We start from the raw sequence: 23,398 nt of genomic DNA on the forward strand, positions 1-23,398 counted from the left end.
CTAGGATACGTTCTAAATGTCTCTTCTACTTGATGCATTAATTGGTAAAGTTTCAGAGATATCCTAATTTCACTCATTTCCAGTTCCACTACCCAAATCGTGCAACTTCCCCTCCTATAGCACTACTTTAGGTCCTTTCCCAACACTCCTCCTTTGCCCCATATTACCTCTTTTCAAATCTTTTGACTTTGTGCCAGAATGTACATTTGTTAACAAAAATCATCTCTTCTGTCATGATAAACCAATTTCAATGCTGAATGAACGAGAAGTAGCTGATTTTATCATCGACAAAAGCAACAGAATTCCATTTGTGGGAGTCTGATTATCATAGTATTTACTTATTCTTTATCTCATTTCAACTGGTAATTATAAGGTGTTTTAGGTTTTTCCTTTGGTGATTTCTTACCTTATGGGTATAAGATGTATAACAAAGTAGTCCTAGACTTCTGTTGGTCTCACCTATTTTGTTCCTTTTTTCCTTTTCTGTCTTCTCTTGGTTTATTTTTTAGGACTCCATTTTGTCTCTTCTATTGACTTATTAACTATACTTCTAGGAGGAGGGTTAGTGGTTGCTCTAAGCTTTACAACATGCATATTTAACTTATCACAGTCTACCTTTTTTTTCTGAAACAGGATCACACTCTGTTGCCTGGGCTGAGTACAGTGGTATCATCATAGCTCACTGCAACTTCAAACTCCTGGGCTCAAGTGATCCTCCTGTCTCAGCCTCCCAAGTACCTGGGACTACGGGTGCGAGACACCATACCTAGTTAATTTTTTTTCTTTTTCTACTTTTTGCAGATATGGGGGGGGGGTCTCACTATTACCTAGAGTGATCTCAAATGCCTGGGCTCAATCAATCCTCTTGCCTCAGCCTCCCAAAGTGCTAGGATTACAAGCATAAGCCACCGCACATGGCCATAATCCACCTTTAAAAGTTACAGCATTTCACATAATGTAAGACTAACAGTATACTTCCATCCTATTTCCACCTATTCCTTGTGCTACTGAAGTCATACATTTTGTGGTGGGAACAGAGTCTCAAGCTATCACGCTGGGTAGAGTTCCGTGGCGTCACATCCCACAGCAACCTCCAACTCTTGGGATGAAGCCATCCTCTTGCCTCAGTTTTTCTATTTTTATTGGAAACAGGGTTTTGCAGGCGGTGCCTGTGGCTCAGTGAGTAGGGCACCGGCCCCATATACCAAGGGTGGCGGGTTCAAACCTGGCCCCGGACAAACTGCAACAAAAAAATAGCTGGGTGTTGTGACGAGCACCTGTAATTCCAGCTACTTGGGAGGCTGAGGCAAGAGAATCGCCTAAGCCCAAGAGCTGGAGGTTGCCGTGAGCTGTGATGCCACAGCACTCTATCGAAGGTGACAAAGTGAGACTCTTGTCTCTAAAAAAAAAGAAACAGGGTTTTGCTCTTGCTCAGGCTGGTTCTGAATACCTGAGCTCAAGCAATCCACCCGCCTCAGCCTCCCAGAGTGCTAGGATTACAGCATGAGCCGCCACACCCGGCCAAAGGTTATATATTTTACTTCCACGAATGTTCCAAAGCCCATAAAACATTGATATTATTTTCACCCTGAAAAGTTAATTATATCTTTAAAGACATTAAAAACAACAAAAAATGTTTTCTACTTATCCACATAGTTACCATTTCTGGTGCTCTCCAATCTTTTGCATCTAAATTCAAGTGTCCATCTGGAATCATTTTCCTTCAGCCTGAACAACTTCCTTTGGTATTTCTTCTAATACAAGTTTATTAGTGATAAATTCTTTTGGCCTTGGCTTTTCTGTATTTTCTTTATTTTGTATGTGTTTTGTATATATTTCTGTATTTCTTTATTTTCTGTATTTTTCTTTATTTTGCCTTCATTTTGAAAGACATTTTCTCTGGATATAAAATTCCAAGCTGACAGTTTTTCCTTCAGTGCATTAAAGATATCACTCCGCTATCTCTGGTTTACATTGTTTTTGATGAGAAACCAATGATTGGTCTCATCTTTAGGATTTTCTCTTTCTCACTGGCTTTTACAAATTTGATTCTACAGTGCCTTGGTATGATTTTCTCTGTATTTATTTTGCTTGGGGTTCTTTGGTATTCTTAGATATACTGGTTTATAGTTTTTGATTAATTTGGAACATTCTGAAAGTAAAATAAGAGAATTACAAAATTGTAAATTGTGTTTCAAGGATATATCTTACTGAAGGTAAATAAAGAGTATTTAGCCACTATTCATAGCTCTTTAACTGCTTTTTGTTTTTTTGTTTGGTTGGTTGTTTGTTTGGAGGGGGGCTGTTCTTGTTTATTTGAGACACAGCCTCCCTCTGTGTCCTGAGCTAGAGTGCCATAGTGTCATAATTCACAGCAACCTCATGTTCTTAGGCTCAGGTGATCCCCTTGCCTCAGTCTCCTGAGCAGCTGGGACTACAGGCACTCGACCCAGCACCCAACTAGTTTTTCTATTTTTATTTTTTTTAATTTAATTTAATTTTTTTTTTTTTTTGTAGAGACAGAGTCTCACTTTATAGCCCTTGGTAGAGTGCCATGGCATCACAGCTCACAGCAACCTCCAACTCCTGGGCTTAGGCGATTCTCTTGCCTCAGCCTCCTGAGCAGCTGGGACTACAGGCGCCCGCCACAACGCCCGGCTATTTTCCTGTTGCAGTTCAGCCGAGACTGGGTTCAAACCTGCAACCCTCGGTATATGGGGCTGGCGCCTTACCGACTGAGCCACAGGCGCCGCCCTAGTTTTTCTATTTTTAATAGTGACAGGGTCTCACTTTTGCTCAGGCTGTACTCAAACTCCTGAGCTCAAGCAATCCATCTCCCAGGGTACTAGGATTACAGGGGTGAGCCACCATGCCCAGTCTGCTTTTTTTTTTAAACAGTGGCTTCGGAGACTAGGTACTGAAGGAAAGTTTGGAAAATTGTTGTGTGCTATTCTATCCAGATTCTAAGCATTAAAACTGCATAATTTACCCCATTTTTTATAATTATAAAATACCCGTAAAAAGGAAAAGTGGAAAAAGTTGTGTGAATATGTTCTGCATGTCTCAGTGCCTATAGTTCAAGCGGCTAAGGTGCCCAGCCACATACAACATTGCTGGCGGGTTCAAATCCAGCCCAGGTCTGCCAAACAATGACAACTACAACCAAAAAATAGCCAGGCGTTGTGGTGGGCACCTGTAGTCCCAGCCACTTGGGAGGCTGAGGCAAGAGAATCGCTTAAGCCCAGGAGTTGGAAGTTGCTGTGAGCTGTGATTTCATAGCACTCTACCCAGGGTGACAGCTTGAGGCTCTGTTTAAAAAAAAAAAAAAAAAAACATGTTCTGCATCATGGTCTCTTCAACATTTTTTCCTGCTTTCATCTTTTCCCTAAACTTGCTCCTCAAAAAAAAAAAAAATCTCTGTATGTGGCTTACAGTTAAATGTTAACTCAGTCATGAATAAGGTTCACTTCCAAAGTGAGACAGTAATGTAAATAATTCACCCTAGGTGATGTGTTCTGGATTGAACCTTGTTCACATGTCTGGCCAGGCAGATAAAATTCTGCAAGCAAAGTGCAATAGGGATTATAATACTGATTATCCAGACTGTGCGATGATTCCCAATTGTATGACTATAGGGAAGATCTCATTGGTTGGCAAACAAGAATCATTGCACATTTATTACTCATGAGAAAGGTTAATGCTTCATGACAAAGGTCAGTAAATAAGAGAATGGTCCTTTGTAAAGGCAAGATAAAACAAGGCTAGGAACAAATACTCTCCTCATTGAGCCATTCATGGTTATTCTTCTTAATCTGAAAATAGCTGTAATCCTTATATTACAGAAAGGAACAAACATTTACAGGGTTCCTATTATATTCTAAGCAGTCTACAAAGGACTTTAAAACATCACTTAATATTTGCCACACTAAGAGGAGGAAACTACTATAATTAACTCTATTTTACACATTTAAGTATACTAAGATTCAAAAACCTTGTCCAAAATCACAAGCTGGTACCTGGCAGCACTGAGATTTGCATCTAAGTCTGCCTGGCCTCAAAATTCCCTGCTTTCTCTGCCGCACAAGTACACTTAGCTCTCCCTTCCAAAAGGCGATTACTAAGCCAACTACCCTTTGACCTCATGCCTAAATGTTGACATTCTCTAAGTCATTTGCTTGGATAGGAAAACCCACACTCCCTGTCAGATAATGAGCTATATTCTGTCTATATGGGAAAAACATAGATGAAGAGCTGTGGATCATTGTCAAAGTATTGTGACAGCTCTTACCCCAGAAAGAACGACGGTATTGTGATGACCCCTGATTCACCAACTAGATATTCCAAAAGAAATAGCCCATGAGCAGAAAGTCCTATGATCTCTGGAACTGCTCTTCTGTGAAGGAGTCTGGATAGGGGCAGCTTTCTGTAGACTCTTAGAGTGGCAGGGATCTCCTAACAAGCTGATTGTTTACTTGTCTTAGGTTATAGGCATTTCTGACCCATATTACAGAGTCGCATCTATCAATCCCAGTCTTGGAATGAGCAACAGGGATGCAAGACAGAAAAGAAAGGCTTAAGAAGAGGATGACATTGAGAAGACTGGCACTATCAAGAGCACTCCCTATTGTAATTAGAACAAGGCATATGCTAGTGAAACTTAATTTCTTTTTTTTTTTTTTTCTTTGAGACAGAATCTCAATCTATCGCCCTGGGGTAAAGTACCATGGCATCATAGCTCACAGCAACCTCAAACTTTTGGGCTTCAGCAATCCTCTAGCCTCAGCTTCCCTAGTAGCTGTGACTACAGATGCCTGCCACAATGACCAGCAAATTTTTTCTATTTTTAGTAGAGACGGGGTCTCACTCTTGCTCAAGCTGATCTCGAACTCCTGAGCTTAAGCAATCTGCCCATCTCAGCTTCCCAGAATACTAGGACTACAGGCATGAGCCACCACACCTGGCCCTAGTTAATTTCTGAGAAGTGGAACAAATATTTTTTTTTTTTTTTGAGACAGAGCCTCAAGCTGTCACCTTGGGTAGAGTGCTATGGCATCACGGCTCACAGCAACCTCCAACTCCTGGGCTCAAGCGATTCTCCTGCCTCTGCCTTCCAAGTGGCTGGGACTACAGGCACCCGCCACAACGCCTGGCTATTTTTTGGTTGCAGCCATCATTGTTGTTTGGCGGGCCCAAGCTGGATTCAAACCCGCCAGCTCAGGTGTATGTGGCTGGCGCCTTAGCCACTTGAGCCACAGGCGCTGAGCCGGAACAAATATTTTGATTGTTCGCAGATTTTTGCCTGAACTCCAGCCTTAGGATAATATTTAATACATTATCTGTTTTTATATTTGCCATTTTTGCCAGAAGATCTATGACAGCCATAAATGCACAGTAGTGTGGAAGATCTCTTGACAGGGGCCAGGCACAGTAGCTCACATTTGTAATCCTAGCACTCTGGGAAGCCGAGGTGGGAGGATCCTCGAGCTCAGGAGGTGGAGATCAGCCTGAGCAAGAGTGAGACCTAGTCTCTAAAAAATAGCTGGGTGTTGTGGCAGGCGCCTATAATTCCAGCTACTCAGGAGGCTGAGGCAAGAGGATCGCTTGAGCCCAGAAGTTTCAGTTTGCTGTGAGCTATGATGCCATAGCACTCTACCGAAGGCGACAAAGTGAAACTCCTTCAAAGGGTCAGGAGATATCCATTGTATCTCTGATTCTTCCACTCCCTTTCTTATTTTTTCAATGAGGTTTCTAGTCAACCATTTGCCATTTTCTAGCTGTGGAACCATAAATAAGTACTTTGCCCTCTCTGGGATTCAGTTTTCTTAGCTATTAGATGAGAAGTTTGGACTAGCGAATCACTGACATTCTATGCTTCTGTAAAGACAGAAATCTCAACTTTAGAGGCTGGAGGGCTTTTTTTCTTTTTTTTTTATACAGAGTATCACTTTGTCACCCTGAATAGAGTGCCTTGGCATCATAGCTCACAGGAACTTCAAACTTCTGGGCTCAAGCGATTCTCTTATCTCAGCCTCCTGAGCAGCTGGAACTACAGGCGCCCACCACAATACCCGGCTAGTTTTAAAATATCATTACTATATTTTATTTTATTTTTATTTTTTTGCAGTTTTTGGCCAGGGCTGGGTTTGAACCCACCACCTCTGGCATATGGGGCCGGCCCCCTACCCCTTTGAGCCACAGGTGCCGCCCATTACCTGGCTAGTTTTAGAGTTTGCTCAGACTCATCTTGAACTCCTGAGCTCAAGCAATCCACCCATCTCAGCCTCCCAAAGTGCCAGGATTATAGGCATGAGCCACCATGCCCGGCCTGAGGCTGGGGGGCTTTGAAGAAAAGAAAACCCTTATGCTTCCAGATTATATTCATACAGACCAACTTTATTTAAATGGCTGATTTTATTCCCAGTTTTCCCTGAAGGTCTAGGATGACAATTTACAGTTAAGCTCTTTTTTTTTTTTTTGTCATTTTTGAAGTATAACAACAAATATTTTCTAATTTAATAGAATCTAGGTGAGAACGTAAGATATATGTAAAAAATAAGTATCAATACATGGTAACTAAGATTAAATGAAATCATACTTGTAAAGCAAGACATACCATGCATAGCAGGCACTAGGAAGTGCTAGCTGCATGTCTTGCTTCTTCCTCTGTTGTAGCAACCTCCTACAACTAATTTTGTAAGGAGACCTTAAAATGCATTACCCTTCTGTCAATCCTATAGTGCTGGGTCCACTTTTAATCTTCTACTCCCATCATGTTCCCAACACTCTCCATCTTAGGAATGAGTTCTCAGTTAATAACCTATATTGTCACCAGCAGACTATGCCAAACATTCACTTAAACCTGGACCAGAACATGGGTCTGTTCCTTGTTCTTTCTTTCTTTTTTTTTTTTTTTTCTGCAGTTTTTGGCTGGGGCCAGGTTTGAACCCGCCACCTCTGGTATATGGGGCAAGCGCCCTACTTCAGGCGCTGCCCTGTTCCTTGTTCTTCAGACCAGAGGTTGCTTGGGTGTGGTGCACTCTCTCACATCTCCTTCTTTGAAGCATCCTCCATTTTCCTGGATTCATGGGTAACATTTAATTGCTAGTCTGCAAATACTACAAAGATTGCTAAGCTAGACTCTGAACTTTACAATTTATTGCATGTACCCAGAGGCCACAGGGAAAAGAGGGGGTATCTTAAACTTTGTGTTTGAACAAACAGTTATTTTCTATCATCTTCTTATTGAGTAACCTCCATATCTAGATTCAGAAAGCTGATATTTGAGGAGGCCTAAGGATAGTTGTTTGCAGTTTTCAGATCTCCTAAATATTTATGAGGAGTTAGAGCCTTGATCCCTGAGCTGAGTTATAGGCAGAGAAGGGTAACACTGCCTGGAGCAGGCAGATCATATTGAAGGGTTTACAAACTGTGTATCTGCCCTCCAGTTCTTATTATAACTGTCCAGGAGGCTGGATCCCTTTCATCCAGAACCAGAAACTTAAGGGCTCATAACACTGAACTGTAAGTCCCCAGACAGCAGGTACTATCCCATATTTATTTTGGCACTCCTCAAGTATAATACAATGCTTGGCAAGAAACAGACCTTAATAAATATTTGTTAAATGTTGAATAGGAAGTACAAACCTGGGTGTGGTGGTATGCTGGAAAAATAAATTTTTTTTAAAATTCTTTTTAAAGTAGGCTTTTCCTCCCCTTTGCATGCATAGCAGACAGACTCCATAGTGGCCTCCATGATCCTGTTCCCTGGCGTTCATGCCTTTGTGTAGATACCCTACCCTTGAATGTGGGCAGGACCTGTGACTTGATTCTAACCCAACATTAAATAGTAAAGATCATAGGATGTTATTCCTACAATTATGTTGCATTACATAAGACTTTATCTTGGCAAGCAACAAAAGCAAAAAATAGACTACATCAAACTTAAAAACATTTGTGTATCAAAAGAAACAACAGAGTGAAAAGGCAACCTACAAACCAGGAAAAAAAAATTATACACCATCTATCCGATAAGGAGTCAATATCCAGAATACATAAGGAATTCCTACAACTCAACAACAACAAAAAAGCAAATAACACAATTTAAAACTGGGTGAAGGACTTGAACAAATATTTCTCCATAGAAAACATGCAAATGGCCAAAAAGCATATAAAAAGATGCACAACACCATTAATCATCAGAGAAATGCAAATTAAAACCACAATGAGATATTACCTCACACCCATCAGGATGGCTACTATAAGAAAAAAGACAGACAATAACAAGTGCTGATGACACGCAAAGAAATTGAAACCTTTGTACACTGCTGATGGGAATTTAAAACAGTGTAGCTGCTGTGGAAAACAGTATAGAGATTACCTCAAAAAATTAAAAATTGAAGCGGGGGGGGGGGTTGGATTGATGGCTCACTTCGCCTCCCAGAGTGCTCCTGTAATACTAGCACTCTGGGAGACTAAGATGGGTGGACGGCTTGAGTTCAGGAGTTCAAGACCAGCCTGCGCAAGAACAAAACCCCGTCTCTACTAAAAATAGAAAAATTAGCCAAGCATTGTGGTGAGTACCTGTAGTCCCAGCCTAGGCCAACAGAGTGAGACTCTTTCTCAAAAAATAAAATTAAAATTAAACTAGCATAGGCTTGGTGCCTATAGCTCAGTAGCTAGGGCACCAGCCACATAAACTGAAGCTAGCTTTGAATCTAGCCCAGGCCTGCCAAACAACAATGACAACTACAACCAAAAAATAGCTGGGTATTGTGGGGGGCGCCTGTAGTTCCAGCTACTTGGGAGACTGAGGCAAGAGAATCACTTAAGCCCAAGAGCTTGAGATTGCTGTAAGCTGTGATGCCACAGCACTCTACTGAGGGCGACATAGTGAGACTCTGTCTCAAAAAAAAAAAATTGAACTAGTGTATGATTTAAATCCCACTTCTGGGTATATATCCAAAAAAATTGAAAACAGGATCTCAAAGATATCTGCACACCCATGCTCATAGCAGCAGCATTCACATACACAAGAGATGGAAACAACCTAAATGACCATCAACAAATGAATAGATAAGGAACATGTAGTATATTCACACAATGGAATACTACACATATTCAAAACTTAAGGTCGGGGGATGGTGGCTCATGCCTATAATCCTAGCACTCCAGGAGGCCGAAACAAGGTGGGAAGATCTTTTGAGGCCAGGAGTTTGAAACCGACAACTCAACAGCAACATAAAAAGACCCCATCTCTACAAAAAATAGAAGAAGATAGCCAGGCATAGTAGCATGCACCTGTAGTCTCAGCTACTCCGTAGCCTGGGGCAGGAAGCTTTCTTGACCTTAAGTTTTTTGGGGTTTTTTTTTGTTTTGTTTTGTTTTTAAGACAGAGCCTCAAGCTGTCACCCTGGGTAGAGTGCCATAGCATTACAACTCACAGCAACCTCCAACTCCTGGGCTCAAGCGAGTCTCCTGCCTCCACCTCCCAAGTGGCTGGGACTATAGGCGCCTGCCACAGTGCCCGGCTATTTTTTGGTTGCAGCCGTCATTTTTGTTTGGTGGACCCAGGCTGGATTCGAACCCACCAGCTCAGATGTATGTGGCTGGAGCCTTACCTCTTTGGGCCACAGGCACTGAGCCAACCTTAATATGTGTAGTATTTGAATTTGTGTAGTATTCCATTGTATGAATATACTCCATACTTGCTTGAGCTGGGAAGTTTAAGATTGCTGTGAGATATTATGGCACTATGGCATTCTAGCCCTGGCACCTGGGTGAGGGGGCACAAAACACAAACCAATCTTTAAAAAAGAAGGAAATCAGTCCACAGTAATCAAAACACCATGGTATTGGCACAAAAACAGAAACATAGACATATGGAACAAAACAGAAAACCCAAGAGATGAAATCAGTCTCTTATAGACAGTCTAAAGACTATCTCTCTTATAGACAGATAAAGTCTCTTTATCTTTGATAAACCAAACAAAAGCATACACTGGGGTAAAGAATCCCGCTTGCTGGAAGAACTGGATAACCACACATAAAAGACTGAAATTGGACCCGCACGGTTCACCACTTACAAAAATTGACTCAAAATGGATAAAAATATTAAATCTAAGAAACAAAACGATAAAAATCTTAGAAGAAAGTGTGGGAAAAACTCTTGATGATGTTGGACTTGGGAAAGATTTTATGACAAAGACTTCAGCAGCCATCACTACAACAAAAATGAATAAATGCCAGCTCCCCTGGAAGCCGAGGGACGGATCTTCCTCTCCCCACCGCCCTGGGTTTCTCCAGAGCCCGCTGGAGCCCTCTACGGTGCCAGCTCATGCTGGGAGGTGCCCTCCCGCCTGGTGATGGGGGGCGGCGAGGCACTGTAGGAGTGGTGAGGGGGCGCCATGTGTTTAAAAAAATGAATAAATGGGACTTAAGCTGAAAGCTTCTGCACAGCTAAGGACACGCAAGTAAAGCAAAAAGACAACCTTCAGAATGGGAAAAGATATTTGTAGGGTATAAATCTGACAAAGGGTTGATAACTAGAATCTACAGAGAACTCAAATTAATCAATAAAAAAAGAGCAAACAGGGCGGCGCCTGTGGCTCAAAGGAGTAGGACACCAGCCCCATATGCTGGAGGTGGCAGGTTCAAACCCAGCCCCGGCCAAAAAAAAGAACAAACAATCCCATCTATCACTGGGCAAGAGATATGAACAGAACCTTTTCTGAGGAAGACAGATGAATGGCTAACAAACATTTGAAAAAAATGTTAATTGTCCCTGATCATCAGAGAAATACAAATCAAAACCATCCTGAGATACCACCTTTACCCAGTGAGAATAGCCCACATCACGAAGTCTCAAAGCTGCAGATGCTAGCATGGATGTGAAGAAAAGTGAATGCTTTTACACTGTTGGTGTGTGACTGAAGACTAATACAACCTTTTTCGAAGGAAGTATGGAGAATCCTCAAAGAACTCAAATTAGACCTCCCATTTGATCCTGCAATCCCATTACTAGACATCTACCCAGGAGGAAAAAAAATCCTTTTATCATAAGGACATTTGCACCAGACTATTTACCGCAGCTCAATTTACAATTACCAAAATGTGGAAACAACCTAAATGCCCACCAACCCAGGAATGGATTAACAAGCTGTGTTATATGTACACCACGGAATGCTAGTCAACCATTAAAAAAATGGAGACTTTACATCTCTTGTATCAACCTGGATGAAGTTGGAAGACATTCTTCTTAGCAAAGTATCACAAGAATGAAGAAACAAGAATCCAATATACTCGATTGTAATATGAAGCCAGCAGACGATCTAATAAACACTAGAAAAACTCAAATCAATTCAAGGTGGGTAGTGGAGGAATGAGGGAGGGGAGAGAGGTGATGGGGGTGCTCCCACTTTATGGGCACAATGTTAGGGTGTATGGCACACCTCTTGGGGGGTGGGATACAATTATAAAAGGGAGTTTATCTAACAAATGCAAACATTGTAACCTAATTCTTTGTACCATAAATTAACCTGAAACAATAAAAACAAGAAGGAAATCAATCTTGTCCTATGCTACAACATGATGAACCTGGAGAACAATATGCTAAGTAAAATAAGTCAATGACCAAAAAAAGACAAATTCTGCATGATTCCACTTGTAGGGACTATGGAAAGTAGTTCAAGCTTATAGAAACAGAAAGTAGAATATGTTTACCAGGGGCTGAGAGAGAAGGGAAAATGGGAAGTGATTGCTCAATGGGTACAAAGTTTCAGTTTTGCAAGTGAAAAAGTTCTGGAGATGTGTCACACAACAATATGCATATTAGTCAACACTACTGTACACTTAAAACTGGATAAGGCCGGGCATGGTGGCTCACATCTACAATCTCAGCACTCTAGGAGGCCTAGGTGGGAGTATCACTCGAGCTCAGGAGTTTTCGACCACCCTGAGCAAGAGCAAAGCAAGACCCCGTCTCTACTAAAAATAGAAAAAAAAAAAATCCTCAGGCATTGAGGTGGGCACCTGTAGTCCCAGCTACTTGTGAAAAACTAAGGCAGGAAAATTGCTTGAGCCCAGGAGTTTGAGGTTACTGGGAGCAATGATGATGCCACAGCACTCTACTAAGGGTAGGAGAGTGAGATTCTGTCTCGAATAAATAAACAGATAGATAAAATGAAACTGGTTAAGATGACAAATTTTATGGTATGTCTTTTTGGACACAATAAAAAAATAAAGACTCCGCTCGGCGCCTGTAGCTCAAGTGGCTAAGACGCCAGCCACATACACCTGAGCTGGCGGGTTCGAATCCAGCCTGGGCCCACCAAACAACAATGACGGCTGCATCCAAAAAATAGCCAGGCGTTGTGGCAGGCTCCTGTACTCCCAGCTACTTGGGAGGCAGAGGCAGGAGAATGACTTGAGCCCAGGAGTTGGAGATTGCTGTGAGCTGTGATGCCACAGCACTCTACCCAGGGCAACAGCTTGAGGCTCTGTCTCAAAAAAATAAATAAATAAAGACTCTATCTTGCTAGCAGACTATTCTAGAAACTTTCCTTACTGGCTTAATGAAGTAAATGGCCACATTCGGAAGCCCACTTGGCAAGGAACCGTAGGCAGCCTCTAGAAACTTCAGGCAACCTCTAGGAGCCGAGGACAACCTCCAGCTGACAGCCAACAAGAAGCCAATGGCCTTAGCCATGGAAATGAATTCTACCAAAACTAACAATTTGAATGAGACTGGAAATAGACTGGTTCCCTGGTCAGATCTTTATGTGAGAATGCAGTGTGGCTGACACCTTGAGCAGAGGCTGTAGTGCAGCCATGTCTGGACTCCTGACCCACAGAAACTGCAGTAACAAATGTGTGCTATCTTAAGGCACTAAGTTTATGGTAATTTGTTATGTGGAAGTAGATAACTAATGCAAAAGACATAGTATAAGACAACTTGTTTTCAGTTAACTTACTTCTGATGGCATGGTCCAAGTGACATAGCAGAAAGAACCTTTTGGGCTGGGTGAGGTGGCTCAATCCTTAGTCCTAGCATTTTGGGAGACCCAGGTGGGAGGATTATTTGAGGCCAGGTTGTTCAAGACCAGCCAGAGCCAAGAGTGAGACCTCAGCTCTACAAAAAAATAGAAAAGTTAGCTGGGCATGGTGGCATTCACCTGTAATTCAAACTACTTGAGAGGCTGAGCCAGAAGGATTTCTTGAGGCCAGGAGTTTGAAGTTGCAGTAAGCTATGATGACACCACTGCACTCCAACCTGGGTAACAGAACAAGACCTCGTCTCAAAAAAAAAAAAAAGGCTCAGCGCCTGTAGCTCAGCGGCTAGGGCACCAGCCATGTACACTGGAGCTGGCGGGTTTGAACCCAGCCCAGGCCTGCCAAACACCAATGACAACTACCCCCCCCCAAAAAAAAAAAATAGCTGGGCATTGTTGCAGGCGCCTGTAGTCCCAGCTACTTGGGAGGCTGAGGCAAGAGAATCGCTTAAGCCCAAGAGTTTCAGGTTGCTGTGAGCTGTGACACGACAGCACTCTACCGAGGGTGACGTAGTAAGACACTGTCTCAGGCAAAAAAAAGAATCTTTTGGGCCTTGACCTTTGTAGAACCTTGAAATAAAGTGTTCATGGTGGAAAGCAATGGCTCTTGGGCTAATAAAAGCAGTCTTAACTCATAAACATTCATTGCTGTACCTGTCCTGGCTTTGACAATTTTATAACCCTTGTGAGCCTCAAGGGTTCTCAATGGGGCTAACATTAGGTACCTGAAAAAATAGTTGTAAGGATCAAATGGGACAATGAAGACAAAACACCTAGGACAGTGCCTTGGCCATTTCTCTTCCGCCTACTTGGTTACAGGGATTCTCCTTCTCACAAAGATTAAATTCTGTTATCATAAACCACACATACACATCTCTAAAATTAAACTGTAAACCCCAAGGGCTGGTTTCAAAACTTGTTCATCCTTCATAACCTCCAAGTACCTTAGAACAAGACTCAATAAATACCTGTTGATCTGTTGACCCATTAACCAAATAAAAGTTTTCCAAATGTTAGGCAGTTAATCCCCTTTTTATGCTGCTTTAAACACAAATTCCAGTATCAGGAGCGGGTAATATTGGCTATCCTTTGTATGTATCTGTTCATAACAATGGAAAAGCATAATTTGATTCATTGCCATGAAGAAAAAAATTCAAATTCTTAGAGTTCTAGGCTTTTACACACACATGAACACAAAGGGCTTTTTTTTAGCAATGTGTTTTTCTGAATAGATTTTTCTTGCCCTAAGTGTAAAGCAAAGCATAAGACCGTGAAACTTACACTGGAAAAACAAATAGAAAAAGATATAATGCATTTTAACAAAACAATCACTATTCTAAAAAAAGACTAAGCAACCCAAACAGAATATGGCCTTGTTTTTTTTCTTCAAGTAGGCAGCTATCATTAGTGCTTAGTCACAAGTGCTTAGTCACGGACATCTAATTTACTGTTACCAGTAAATGTGTAACAAGCTCTCCTAAGTCCTCTAACATTTTAGAAAGAAGCAGAGGAAGAAAGGATCTTCTGGTCATCAACGAGTTCTAGTCAATGCTGTCAGGAAAGACACTTCTCAGTAAGTTAAACGCTAATTTTAAAGCTGTTTGAGAAAGACTGGTTCAGTTTCATAAACTCACAGCATAAACACTGACTCACTATGTGTACAATCATCCCCAGAGGGTGGGAGGTGTGACAGAATGTACTTCTTTCTTTTCTACATACAGGATATTGCTAGCAGAGGCAGAGAATCACTTCTTGAATGTTAGGAGTGGTCATTTACTGATAGTTCAACCTCTCGTTCTACAGACTGAGAACCCTTCGCAGCCCCTTTTTGTGCTTTCTATCACTGAGAAAAATCTTCCTAACTCATCTCAGAACCCAGAGAGGGCTGTCGAAGCAGGGCCTTCAGGAAGGTCTGTCTGGGAAAACAGGTTGTAAAAGAAAAGCCAAGGCCAGGCAAGGTGTCTCACACCTGTAATCTTAGCACTGAGAGGCCAAAGCAGTTGGATCACCTGAGCTCAAGAGTTCAAGACCAGCCTGAGCAAGAGCAAGACTACTATCTCTACTAAAAATAGAAAAATTAGTTAGGCATTGTGGCAGCCACCTGCTGTCCCAGCTACTTGGGAGGCTGAGGTAGGAGGATCACTTCAGCCCACGAGTTTGAGGTTGCCATGAGCTACCCCAACCCAGGGTGATAGAATGAGACTCTGTATCAAAAAAAAAAAAAGAAGAAAAGAAAAGAGAGAGAGAGAGAAAGAAGAGAACGAGAGAGAGAGAGAAAGAAAAGAGCCCTTTATAATCCAGAAGTAACTATAATCCAACTGTTCCCACTTTGGTCTCAGGACATTTAAAAATTATTGAGCTTTCCTTCAAAAATTCTAAAAAAAAAAAAAAAAAGGCTCGGCACCCATTGCTCAGTGGTTAGGGCAGCGGCTACATACACCAAGGCAAGCAGGTTCGAACCTGACCCAGAGACTGCTAAACAATGACAATGGCAACAAAAAAAATAACCAGTGGCGGCTCCTGTGGCTCAGTGAGTAGGTTGCTGGCCCCATATATGAAGGGTGGCAGGTTCAAACCCGACCCAGCCAAACTGCCAACAAAAAATAGCCCAGCGTTGTGGTGTACACCTGTAGTCCCAGCTACTCGGGAGGCTGAGGCAAGAGAATCGCCTAAGCCAAGAGCTGGAGGTTGCTGTGAGCTGTGAAGCTATGGCACTCTACCGAGGGTGACAAAGTGAGACTAAATGAATAACCACAGGAACGGGGGGTTGATGTGTTAAAAAAAAAAAAAAATAGCCGGTGGCAGCACCCGTAGCTCAGTGGGTAGGGCGCAGGCCACATGCACTCAGGCTGGCAGGTTCAAACCCAGCCCGGGCCAGCTCAACAACAATGACAACTGCAACAACAACAACAAAAAAAAGTAGCCAGGCATTGTGGTAGGCACCTGTAGCCCCAGCTACTTGGGAGGCTGAGGCAAAAGAATTGCTTAAGCCCAAGAGTTTGAGGTTGCTGTGAGCTGTGACAGCACAGGTCTCTACCCAGGGAGACAGCTTGAGGCTCTGTCTCAAAAAAAAAAAAAAAAAGATAGAATTATGAATACATTTAGGTTTAGGACTGGCTCATAGCAAAAAAAAAAAAAAAAATACACAAACACACGTTCTTTTAGTCACCAGAGTAATAACATCATCCTACATCTGGTAAATTCATAATTATTTCCCCCAAAACTAAAAGGAATAAAAGCAACACAGAGCAAAAAAAAAAAAAAAAATTAAAAAAATAAAGCAACACAGATGGAGCAAGTAGGGATTAGAACAAGTTTCAACAGCAATGAAAGCCAGGAAATACTCAAATAACCTTAATATGCTGAAAGAAGAAAGTTTCCACGCTTCAGTATCTGTAAGCACTGAAACAAGTCCTTCAAGAATTTTAAGATTAAAAAAATAATTTTGTGATAAAGACACATTTAGATCGGCAAAACAGATAAAGTTTGACAAAAAGCAGCTCTTTACTAAAGGAAGTAATAAAGAATGTACCTCAGGCAAATGCAACACTTTTGTGAGGAAGATGAGAGATTTAAGAAGGGAAAAAAAGGGGGGGTGGATAGATAAAAAAGTAAGGGATATTTAAAAATAAGAAAGAAAACATTTTGTCTAAAAATTATGTCTATGGGCGGCCTGAGGTGATCTGTGAAAATGGTTCGCTATTCACTTGACCCAGAAAACTCCACAAAGTCATGCAAGTCAAGAGGCTCAAATCTTCATGTTCACTTTAAGAACACACATGAAACTGCCCAGGCCATCAAGGGTATGCATATACGAAAAGCCACCAAGTATCTGAAGACTGTCACCTTAAAGAAACAATGTGTACCATTCCCACGTTATTATGGTGGAGTTGGTAGGTGTGCCCAGGCGAAACAGTGGGGCTGGACACAGGGTTGGTGGCCCAAAAAGAGGGCTGAATTTTTGCTGCATATGCTTAAAAATGCAGAGAGTAATGCTGAACTTAAGAGTTTAGATGTAGATTCTCTGGTCATTGAGCATATCCAAGTAAACAAAGCACCCAAGATGAGTCGCAGAACTTACAGAGCTCATGGTCGCATTAACCCATACGTGAGCTCCCCCTGCCACATTGAGATGATCCTTACTGAAAAGTAACAGATTGTTCCCAAATCAGAAGAAGAGGTAGCACAGAAGAAAAAGATATCCCAGAAGAAACTGAAGAAACAAACTTATGGCACGGGAATAGATGCAACATAAAATAAATGCAAATAACAGTAAAAAATAAATAAATAAATAAAAATTATGTCTATGGGAAAAATTTACTGAGGAATCCAAATAGCTTACCGTGGGAAATCCTAGAAAACATAAGAGTGTACGAACACACATGCCTTTTGTCATCAGAGCAATGACATCATCGCACACCAGGTCGCCTCTGGAAAATTCCAGTGAGAGCGGAAAAAGGCAAATGACGTTCTACTGTTAAAAGCTAGTTTTGCAATAGACGCTCTGAAATGATCTTGACATTCGCAGGGTCTCCCAGACCACACTTTCAGAACCACTGCTCTAATCTTTCTCCCATCTCCTAAAACCAGGCTCCCTGAGTTTGCTTCCCTTATAGGCCAAGGAGAAAACCGCAAGGTCAGGGGCCGAAGAGGGGAATTCCCCTCTTCCTTTCGAGAAGGTTACCAACGGACACACGGGCTCGCGAATCCGCTTTCCGGGATGGCTCCACGGGTCGCCGCTAGAGGGCGTCGCTAGAGAGCGCCACTGCACGCCTTGTCGCCCCCGGTCGCGCCCTTCAGATTCACAGAAGCTCCCGGAAGAGAGCTCGCGGCTGGGAGAAAGGGGCGGTTCGCCGCGGAGCCGCGGCCTCATTGGACCCACTGCCTCCACCTCACGACCCGGGGCGGGGCTTCTTGGAGCTAAAAAGCCGGGCCCGGCCGGGGCTCTGGTACGCAGCTCTTAATTACCGCTCCAGAAGCTTTTCCGTCACTTGCCGAGGTTCACCGGGTCATGGTGCCGGCCTGACTGAGGAGAGGACGCTCCCGGGAGACGAATGAGGAACCAGCTCCTCCTGCTGTTCAAGTACAGAGGCCTGGTCCGCAAAGGGAAGAAAAGCAAAAGACGAAAATGGCTAAATTCGTGATCCGCCCGGCCACCGCCGCCGACTGCAGTGACATACTGCGGCTGATCAAGGTAACCAAAGGCCCGCGCTCCTCCGGGGGGCGGGGGGCGGAGGAGGGGAAGGCCCCGTTTCCCCGGTTTCCGGTGTCTTCGGGTCTCAGTTGGTCTGAAAGCCGGTTCCCCTTTTTCCATCCGCCTCCCCTAAGGCTAGCTCTGGCTGGGCTGGCGCTGGGCTGGACTCTGGTGCCGCCACGCCCCGCCTGCCCCATTCCTACCCTCTGAGCTGGCTCGGCTAGGGCCTCATGATGTTTTCTCCTTTCTTTCTTTTCTGTGCATCGCCCCCAGGAACTGGCTAAATATGAATACATGGAAGAACAAGTAATATTAACTGAAAAAGGTAACGCAGCAGTGGCAGGGTGGGGGGCAAGTGTCAGTGCCTGCCATTTTCACCAAGGCCAACGCTGTCTGTCTGCCCCTTCTTGCAGATCTGCTAGAAGATGGTTTTGGAGAGCACCCCTTCTACCACTGCCTGGTTGCAGAAGTGCCCAAAGAGCACTGGACTCCAGAAGGTAACCCTTTTCCCCTTCCAGAGGCCAGAGAGACCCAGTGTTGTGTAAAACGTAGTGTCTGCTGTGTAGAACCTCTTAACTACACAGGCTGAAGTTACTTACTGAGAAGGTGGACAGAAATACTAGCCAGGGCGGCGCCTGTGGCTCATGGGTAGGGCGCCGGCCCCATATACCAAGGGTGGCAGGTTCAAACCCAGTCCCGGCCAGCTGAAACAGCAATGAGAATTGCAACAAAAAATAGCTGGGCGTTGTGGCGTGCGCCTATAGTCCCAGCTACTCTGGAGGCTGAGGCAAGAGAATCGCTTGAACCCAAAAGTTTGAGGTTGCTGTGAGCTATGACACTACGGCACTCTACCAAGGGTGACAAAGTGAGACTCTGTCTCAAAAAAAAAAAGAAAAAGAAATAATAGCCAGCAAGTGTTCAAAATACTGAGGAAAAAAATAGATGTGCTGTACTTAATAATAGGGCAGGTTAAAAGAGCTATTTAAGTATCAGAGTGCTGTGGAGACACGGAAGTTAGAGTTGTTGAAGTAAGTATCAGAATGCTGTGGAGACCCTGGAAAGTTAGGTATAATGTCATTTGTTGTAATTCGATTTCATAAAATGGTTCTTGTTTGACCCTAACGTAACCGTTTTTGTTATTGTGTTAAATCACATTTTTTTCTTTAATTTGTCCCAATCTTCAGGTTACAGTCTCTAGCTTCGCCATGTACATGGCCCTTCCGTGTACATGGATGGGCGGGGAGGTAACTAAAAGATCCTTTACACAATAAAGTAGATGATCATGATAAATGAGGTAAGGTCCTATTATCACACACTTAAAACACGGTAGATCAGAACACTCCATTATACTCGCTTCCTGTCTGTTTGCAACGGAAAATAAAATGGCTAGAAAGTTTAATTTGAAACCTTTGCCTCCATTTGGAATTGTAGACACCCATTAAGAGGGTGTCAGATGCTTTTATTTTCTTTTTTCTTTTTTTTTTTTTTTTTTTTTTTGCTGGTCCCTGTTGACTGGTCAGAAGACAGAGCAAAAAGGGGAAGTAGTTTGGATGGGTGCTTTGTGGTTTTTCTTGGATGTCTATTCTCCAAGCTAGAAGAAATGAGCAGAAAACATAGGGATGAGATACTTTTTAGAGGTGTGTGGGTATTACATACCTGTTTCTGGATAATGCTGCTGCTTCTAGCTTAAAAACTGGGGAGAGCAAATTAAAAATGTGTAAATTGGAAGGCAAGTTCTGAAATTAAACCTTGTACTTTTGGCCTGATGTTCTGATGTTCAGGAAGCAAGACTTTGTAAACTACACATATTTACTATTCTGAACTGCCGTGTGAACTTGACTTAATTCCCAAGTCAACATACCAGTGTATCAATAGGATGTGAATAATGTGTGTGTTTAGTTTGAGACCGTAGCAGTTTTGCTCTGGCAAGTAATGAAAGCATCCTGGTGTCTGAGTGTGAGATCTCAGCTGACTGTAAAGTGGCCAGTCCACAGTTCTATCCTGACTTCAGCTAACTCTAATGTGTGCTTTTTGCAAATACATAATCTGAGAACGATGAGATCTTCCAACAGTGGCCTGGACTGCACTCACGTAAAAGTCAGGAGACAGTCCAGTTCAGTGGCAACTTAATTCTATAATACATGTATGTATATTTTTTAAAACTTATGATAGGCTTCTGATTCTGCAGCTGCAACTTTTATGGATTTTTTCTTTACATCTCATGATACTCTTCTTACAGGACACAGCATTGTTGGTTTTGCCATGTACTATTTTACCTATGATCCATGGATTGGCAAGTTGTTGTATCTTGAGGACTTCTTCGTGATGAGTGATTATAGAGGTATGGTTGCATTCAGAGGGGAAGGTCTGAAGAGAAATCAGGTCTTAAGTCCTTACACTGACTTTTTAAAATTGTACTTCTCTTTCTTTTAGGCTTTGGCATAGGATCAGAAATTCTGAAGAATCTAAGCCAGGTATGTGTTAGTTTTTGGTTTCCAAATTTGTGAGAGTTACTGGATTATTTTAATGATTTAATCCAAATTGGGTCTTGGAAGGTGGGCGAAATGTCACTGAGTTTGTGTTTTACTCTCCCTTATAATAGGTTGCGATGAAGTGTCGCTGCAGCAGCATGCACTTCTTGGTAGCAGAATGGAATGAACCATCTATCAACTTCTACAAAAGAAGAGGTGCTTCTGATCTGTCCAGCGAAGAGGGATGGAGACTCTTCAAGATTGACAAGGAGTACTTGTTAAAAATGGCAGCAGAGGAGTGAGGAGTGTGGTGTAGATGATGACAACCTTCATTCTATTTTAGAATAAATTTCTCAACTTAACCTTGTTTTCTATCCTGTTTGTAGTGAAATATAGAATGAGCACCCATTCCAAAGCTTTATTACCAGTGGCGTTGTTGCATGTTTGAAATTTGATCTGTTTAAAATGGCAATCTTATCTACAGTTTGGAGTCAGGTTTCTCCTTGAATATCTTGATAAACAACAGGTGGTGTGATCTTAATGTATGAAAAAAACTTCATTCTTGTGAGTCATTTAAATGTGTACAATGTACACACTGGTACTTAGAGTTTCTGTTTTGATTCTTTTTTAATAAACTACTCTTTGATTTAATTCATTGGGGTAAGCATTTTTACTAATTTATTTCTTACATTTTGCTTGCTGTTGAATACAAAATAAAAAATGGCCAGCAAACATCATTGGGTAACTACAAAAGTTTTTTTTTGGTTTTGTTTGGTTTTTTTTTGTGTGTGGTTTTTGGCCAGGGCTGGGTTTGAACCCACCACCTCCAGCCTATGGGACCGGCGCCTTACTCCTTGAGCCACAGGCGCCACCCTTGTTTTGTTTTTTTTAAACAGTCTCATTATGTCACCCTCTGTAAAGGGCTCTGGCATCACAGCAACCTCTAACTCTTTGCCTCAGCCTCCCAAGTAGCTGGGACTATAGGCACCTGCCACAGCACTGGGCTATTTTTTTTGTTGTAGTTGTCATTGTTTAGGAGGCCCAAGCTGGGTTAAAACCAGCCTGCCTCAGTGTATGTGGCTGGTGCCCTAACCACTGAGCAATGGGCACCAAGCCTACAAAAGGTTTTAACCCAATTTAAAATTATGGTCATGTACTGTGCAAGTATCAAATCTAGAAGGTAGCTAGTTGACTTCCAGGGTTTCATACATAGTAACATGTAAAACATAACTTTACATTGATGATACTATTTCATCTAACAAGAATTTTCAAGAACTGAGAAATCAGGTTTGAAACAGGCCCACAATGAATAAGCCCAGTGTTAACACAAAGAAAATGAGGAGGGGGGGTTATGAACATTAAAAAACATCTTGTCCTCAAAAACCACATTCCATACCTACCTTTTGAAGGTAAAGTGAGTCACTTTTAATCAGGCAGGAGCAAAAATCGACTTTTTGCCAGAAATTTGCAAACAAAATACAAATCAGGCAAATTAGCATCCCACTTGGAGAGTAAATTTATGGTACTACTGATCTTTTACAGTAGAGAAACCATGGGAGCCCCTTAAAACTGTCAGAGAAGTAAACAAATGCTTTCTCAAGGATTGAAAATGAAATGTCCCCTTAGATACATGAACTCATTACATTGACCCACATTCCTAAACCCACTAATTTCCACAATAATGAAAATGGTGGTTGATAAGAAGCACTGGGAGACTAATGTCCAGGACTAATGTTTCCCAAAAGAAATAATCTGGCTCGGCACCCGTAGTACAGTGGTTACTACAGTGCTGGCCATATACACCGAGGCTGGCAGGTTCAAACCCAGCCCGGGCCAGCTAAATAATGACGACTGCAAGAAAAAATAGCTGGGTGTTGTGGCAGGCACCAGTAGTCCCAGCTACTCCACAAGCTGAGGCAAGAGAATTGCTTGAGCCCTGGAGTTTGAGGTTGCTGTGAGCTGTGACGCCACAGTACTCTACCGAGGGCAACTCTATCTCAAAGAAAGAAAAGAAAGATGTCAAATAATCTGAAAAACTCTTCTGTGTTCTCCAGGAAATAAATACTGTAGAAGGGGATTTTGCCCTACATTCCTTTGTATCAGTGTCTGTTAATGGCTTCTAGATTGGAAGGCAGCCATAAATGAAAGTGTGACTCTACTCTCTATTGTATTTAATGTGGGAGGGCTTTGGGATTTATTGGTGGTTCAGAGAGCATGCCATGAAAACAGGCTTGCAGAGTCTATTCTCAACCAGGGTTCTGCTAGGATGGCGAGAGAAACTGGCAAAAGTAAAAGGGTAACTAAACACAAAGAGCCTTGTAAAGAAATAAGATATTTTGGAAATTGGGCTCTTAGAGGAAAACAACTACATGCTGACTGTGGTTAAATATACGAATAAATTAACCAAGCAAGTTACAATATAATTCTTTGTTTTCTCTTCCTTTTTTAGAACTCAGCCTTAAAGGCCATGTTGTCTAGATGAAAGCTTGTATGAAGTTTTTGTATCCAAAAAGTCTAAAGGGACTTTAGAGAATTCTCTTAAGTGTAAAATTTAAGACTGAAACACCACAGCGTCAGCCCACTGAATGTTCACCTCAATTACAAAGACATCTTTAAAAACTGAACTATAAAGCAAATCTGTAAAGCTTAAAATCACAAGGCAAGTAATAAAACATATCATGGGGCAG

The 23,398-nt window shown here is 42.2% G+C and overlaps 2 protein-coding genes and 1 long non-coding RNA gene across 7 annotated transcripts in view; 2 read left to right on the forward strand and 1 right to left on the reverse strand.

The window, feature by feature from the left end:
* Window positions 1-17,881, reverse strand: part of ACOT9 (acyl-CoA thioesterase 9) — a 95,012-nt gene extending 77,131 nt beyond the window's left edge. For 2 of the 5 annotated variants that reach the window (XM_053581155.1, XM_053581153.1), the window contains exon 1: window positions 17,743-17,881. The gene's annotated coding sequence lies outside the window, so the exon portion shown is untranslated. Of the gene's footprint in view, window positions 1-17,388; window positions 17,698-17,730 lie in introns of those variants that run through there. The other 3 variants (XM_053581151.1, XM_053581152.1, XM_053581154.1) reach the window with 2 other exon arrangements.
* Window positions 17,882-18,100: 219 nt separating this feature from the next.
* On the forward strand, window positions 18,101-18,190 carry LOC128578503 (uncharacterized). Its single transcript, XR_008377726.1, has one exon. It is a non-coding gene; the product is annotated as an uncharacterized LOC128578503 (long non-coding RNA).
* On the forward strand, window positions 18,108-21,362 carry SAT1 (spermidine/spermine N1-acetyltransferase 1). Its single transcript, XM_053581157.1, has 6 exons — window positions 18,108-18,240; window positions 18,514-18,565; window positions 18,654-18,737; window positions 20,480-20,581; window positions 20,674-20,714; window positions 20,843-21,362. Exons 1-6 carry the CDS (start codon window positions 18,175-18,177, stop codon window positions 21,011-21,013), a joined length of 516 nt encoding a protein of 171 aa, XP_053437132.1. The 5' UTR covers window positions 18,108-18,174; the 3' UTR covers window positions 21,014-21,362.
* The last annotated feature ends 2,036 nt before the right edge of the window (window positions 21,363-23,398 follow it).

This window comes from Nycticebus coucang, chromosome X, assembly GCF_027406575.1.
Source record: "Nycticebus coucang isolate mNycCou1 chromosome X, mNycCou1.pri, whole genome shotgun sequence".
NCBI lineage: Eukaryota > Metazoa > Chordata > Mammalia > Primates > Lorisidae > Nycticebus > Nycticebus coucang.

What these genes read in the sequence shown, in the direction of transcription:
- SAT1 (XM_053581157.1), top strand. Translation starts at nt 18,175, where the DNA reads ATGGCTAAATTCGTGATCCGCCCGGCCACCGCCGCCGACTGCAGTGAC. An exon ending in AGTAATATTAACTGAAAAAG is followed by an intron (nt 18,566 to 18,653) that starts GTAACGCAGCAG and finishes CCCTTCTTGCAG; the next exon opens with ATCTGCTAGAAGATGGTTTT. An exon ending in AGAGCACTGGACTCCAGAAG is followed by an intron (nt 18,738 to 20,479) that starts GTAACCCTTTTC and finishes CTCTTCTTACAG; the next exon opens with GACACAGCATTGTTGGTTTT.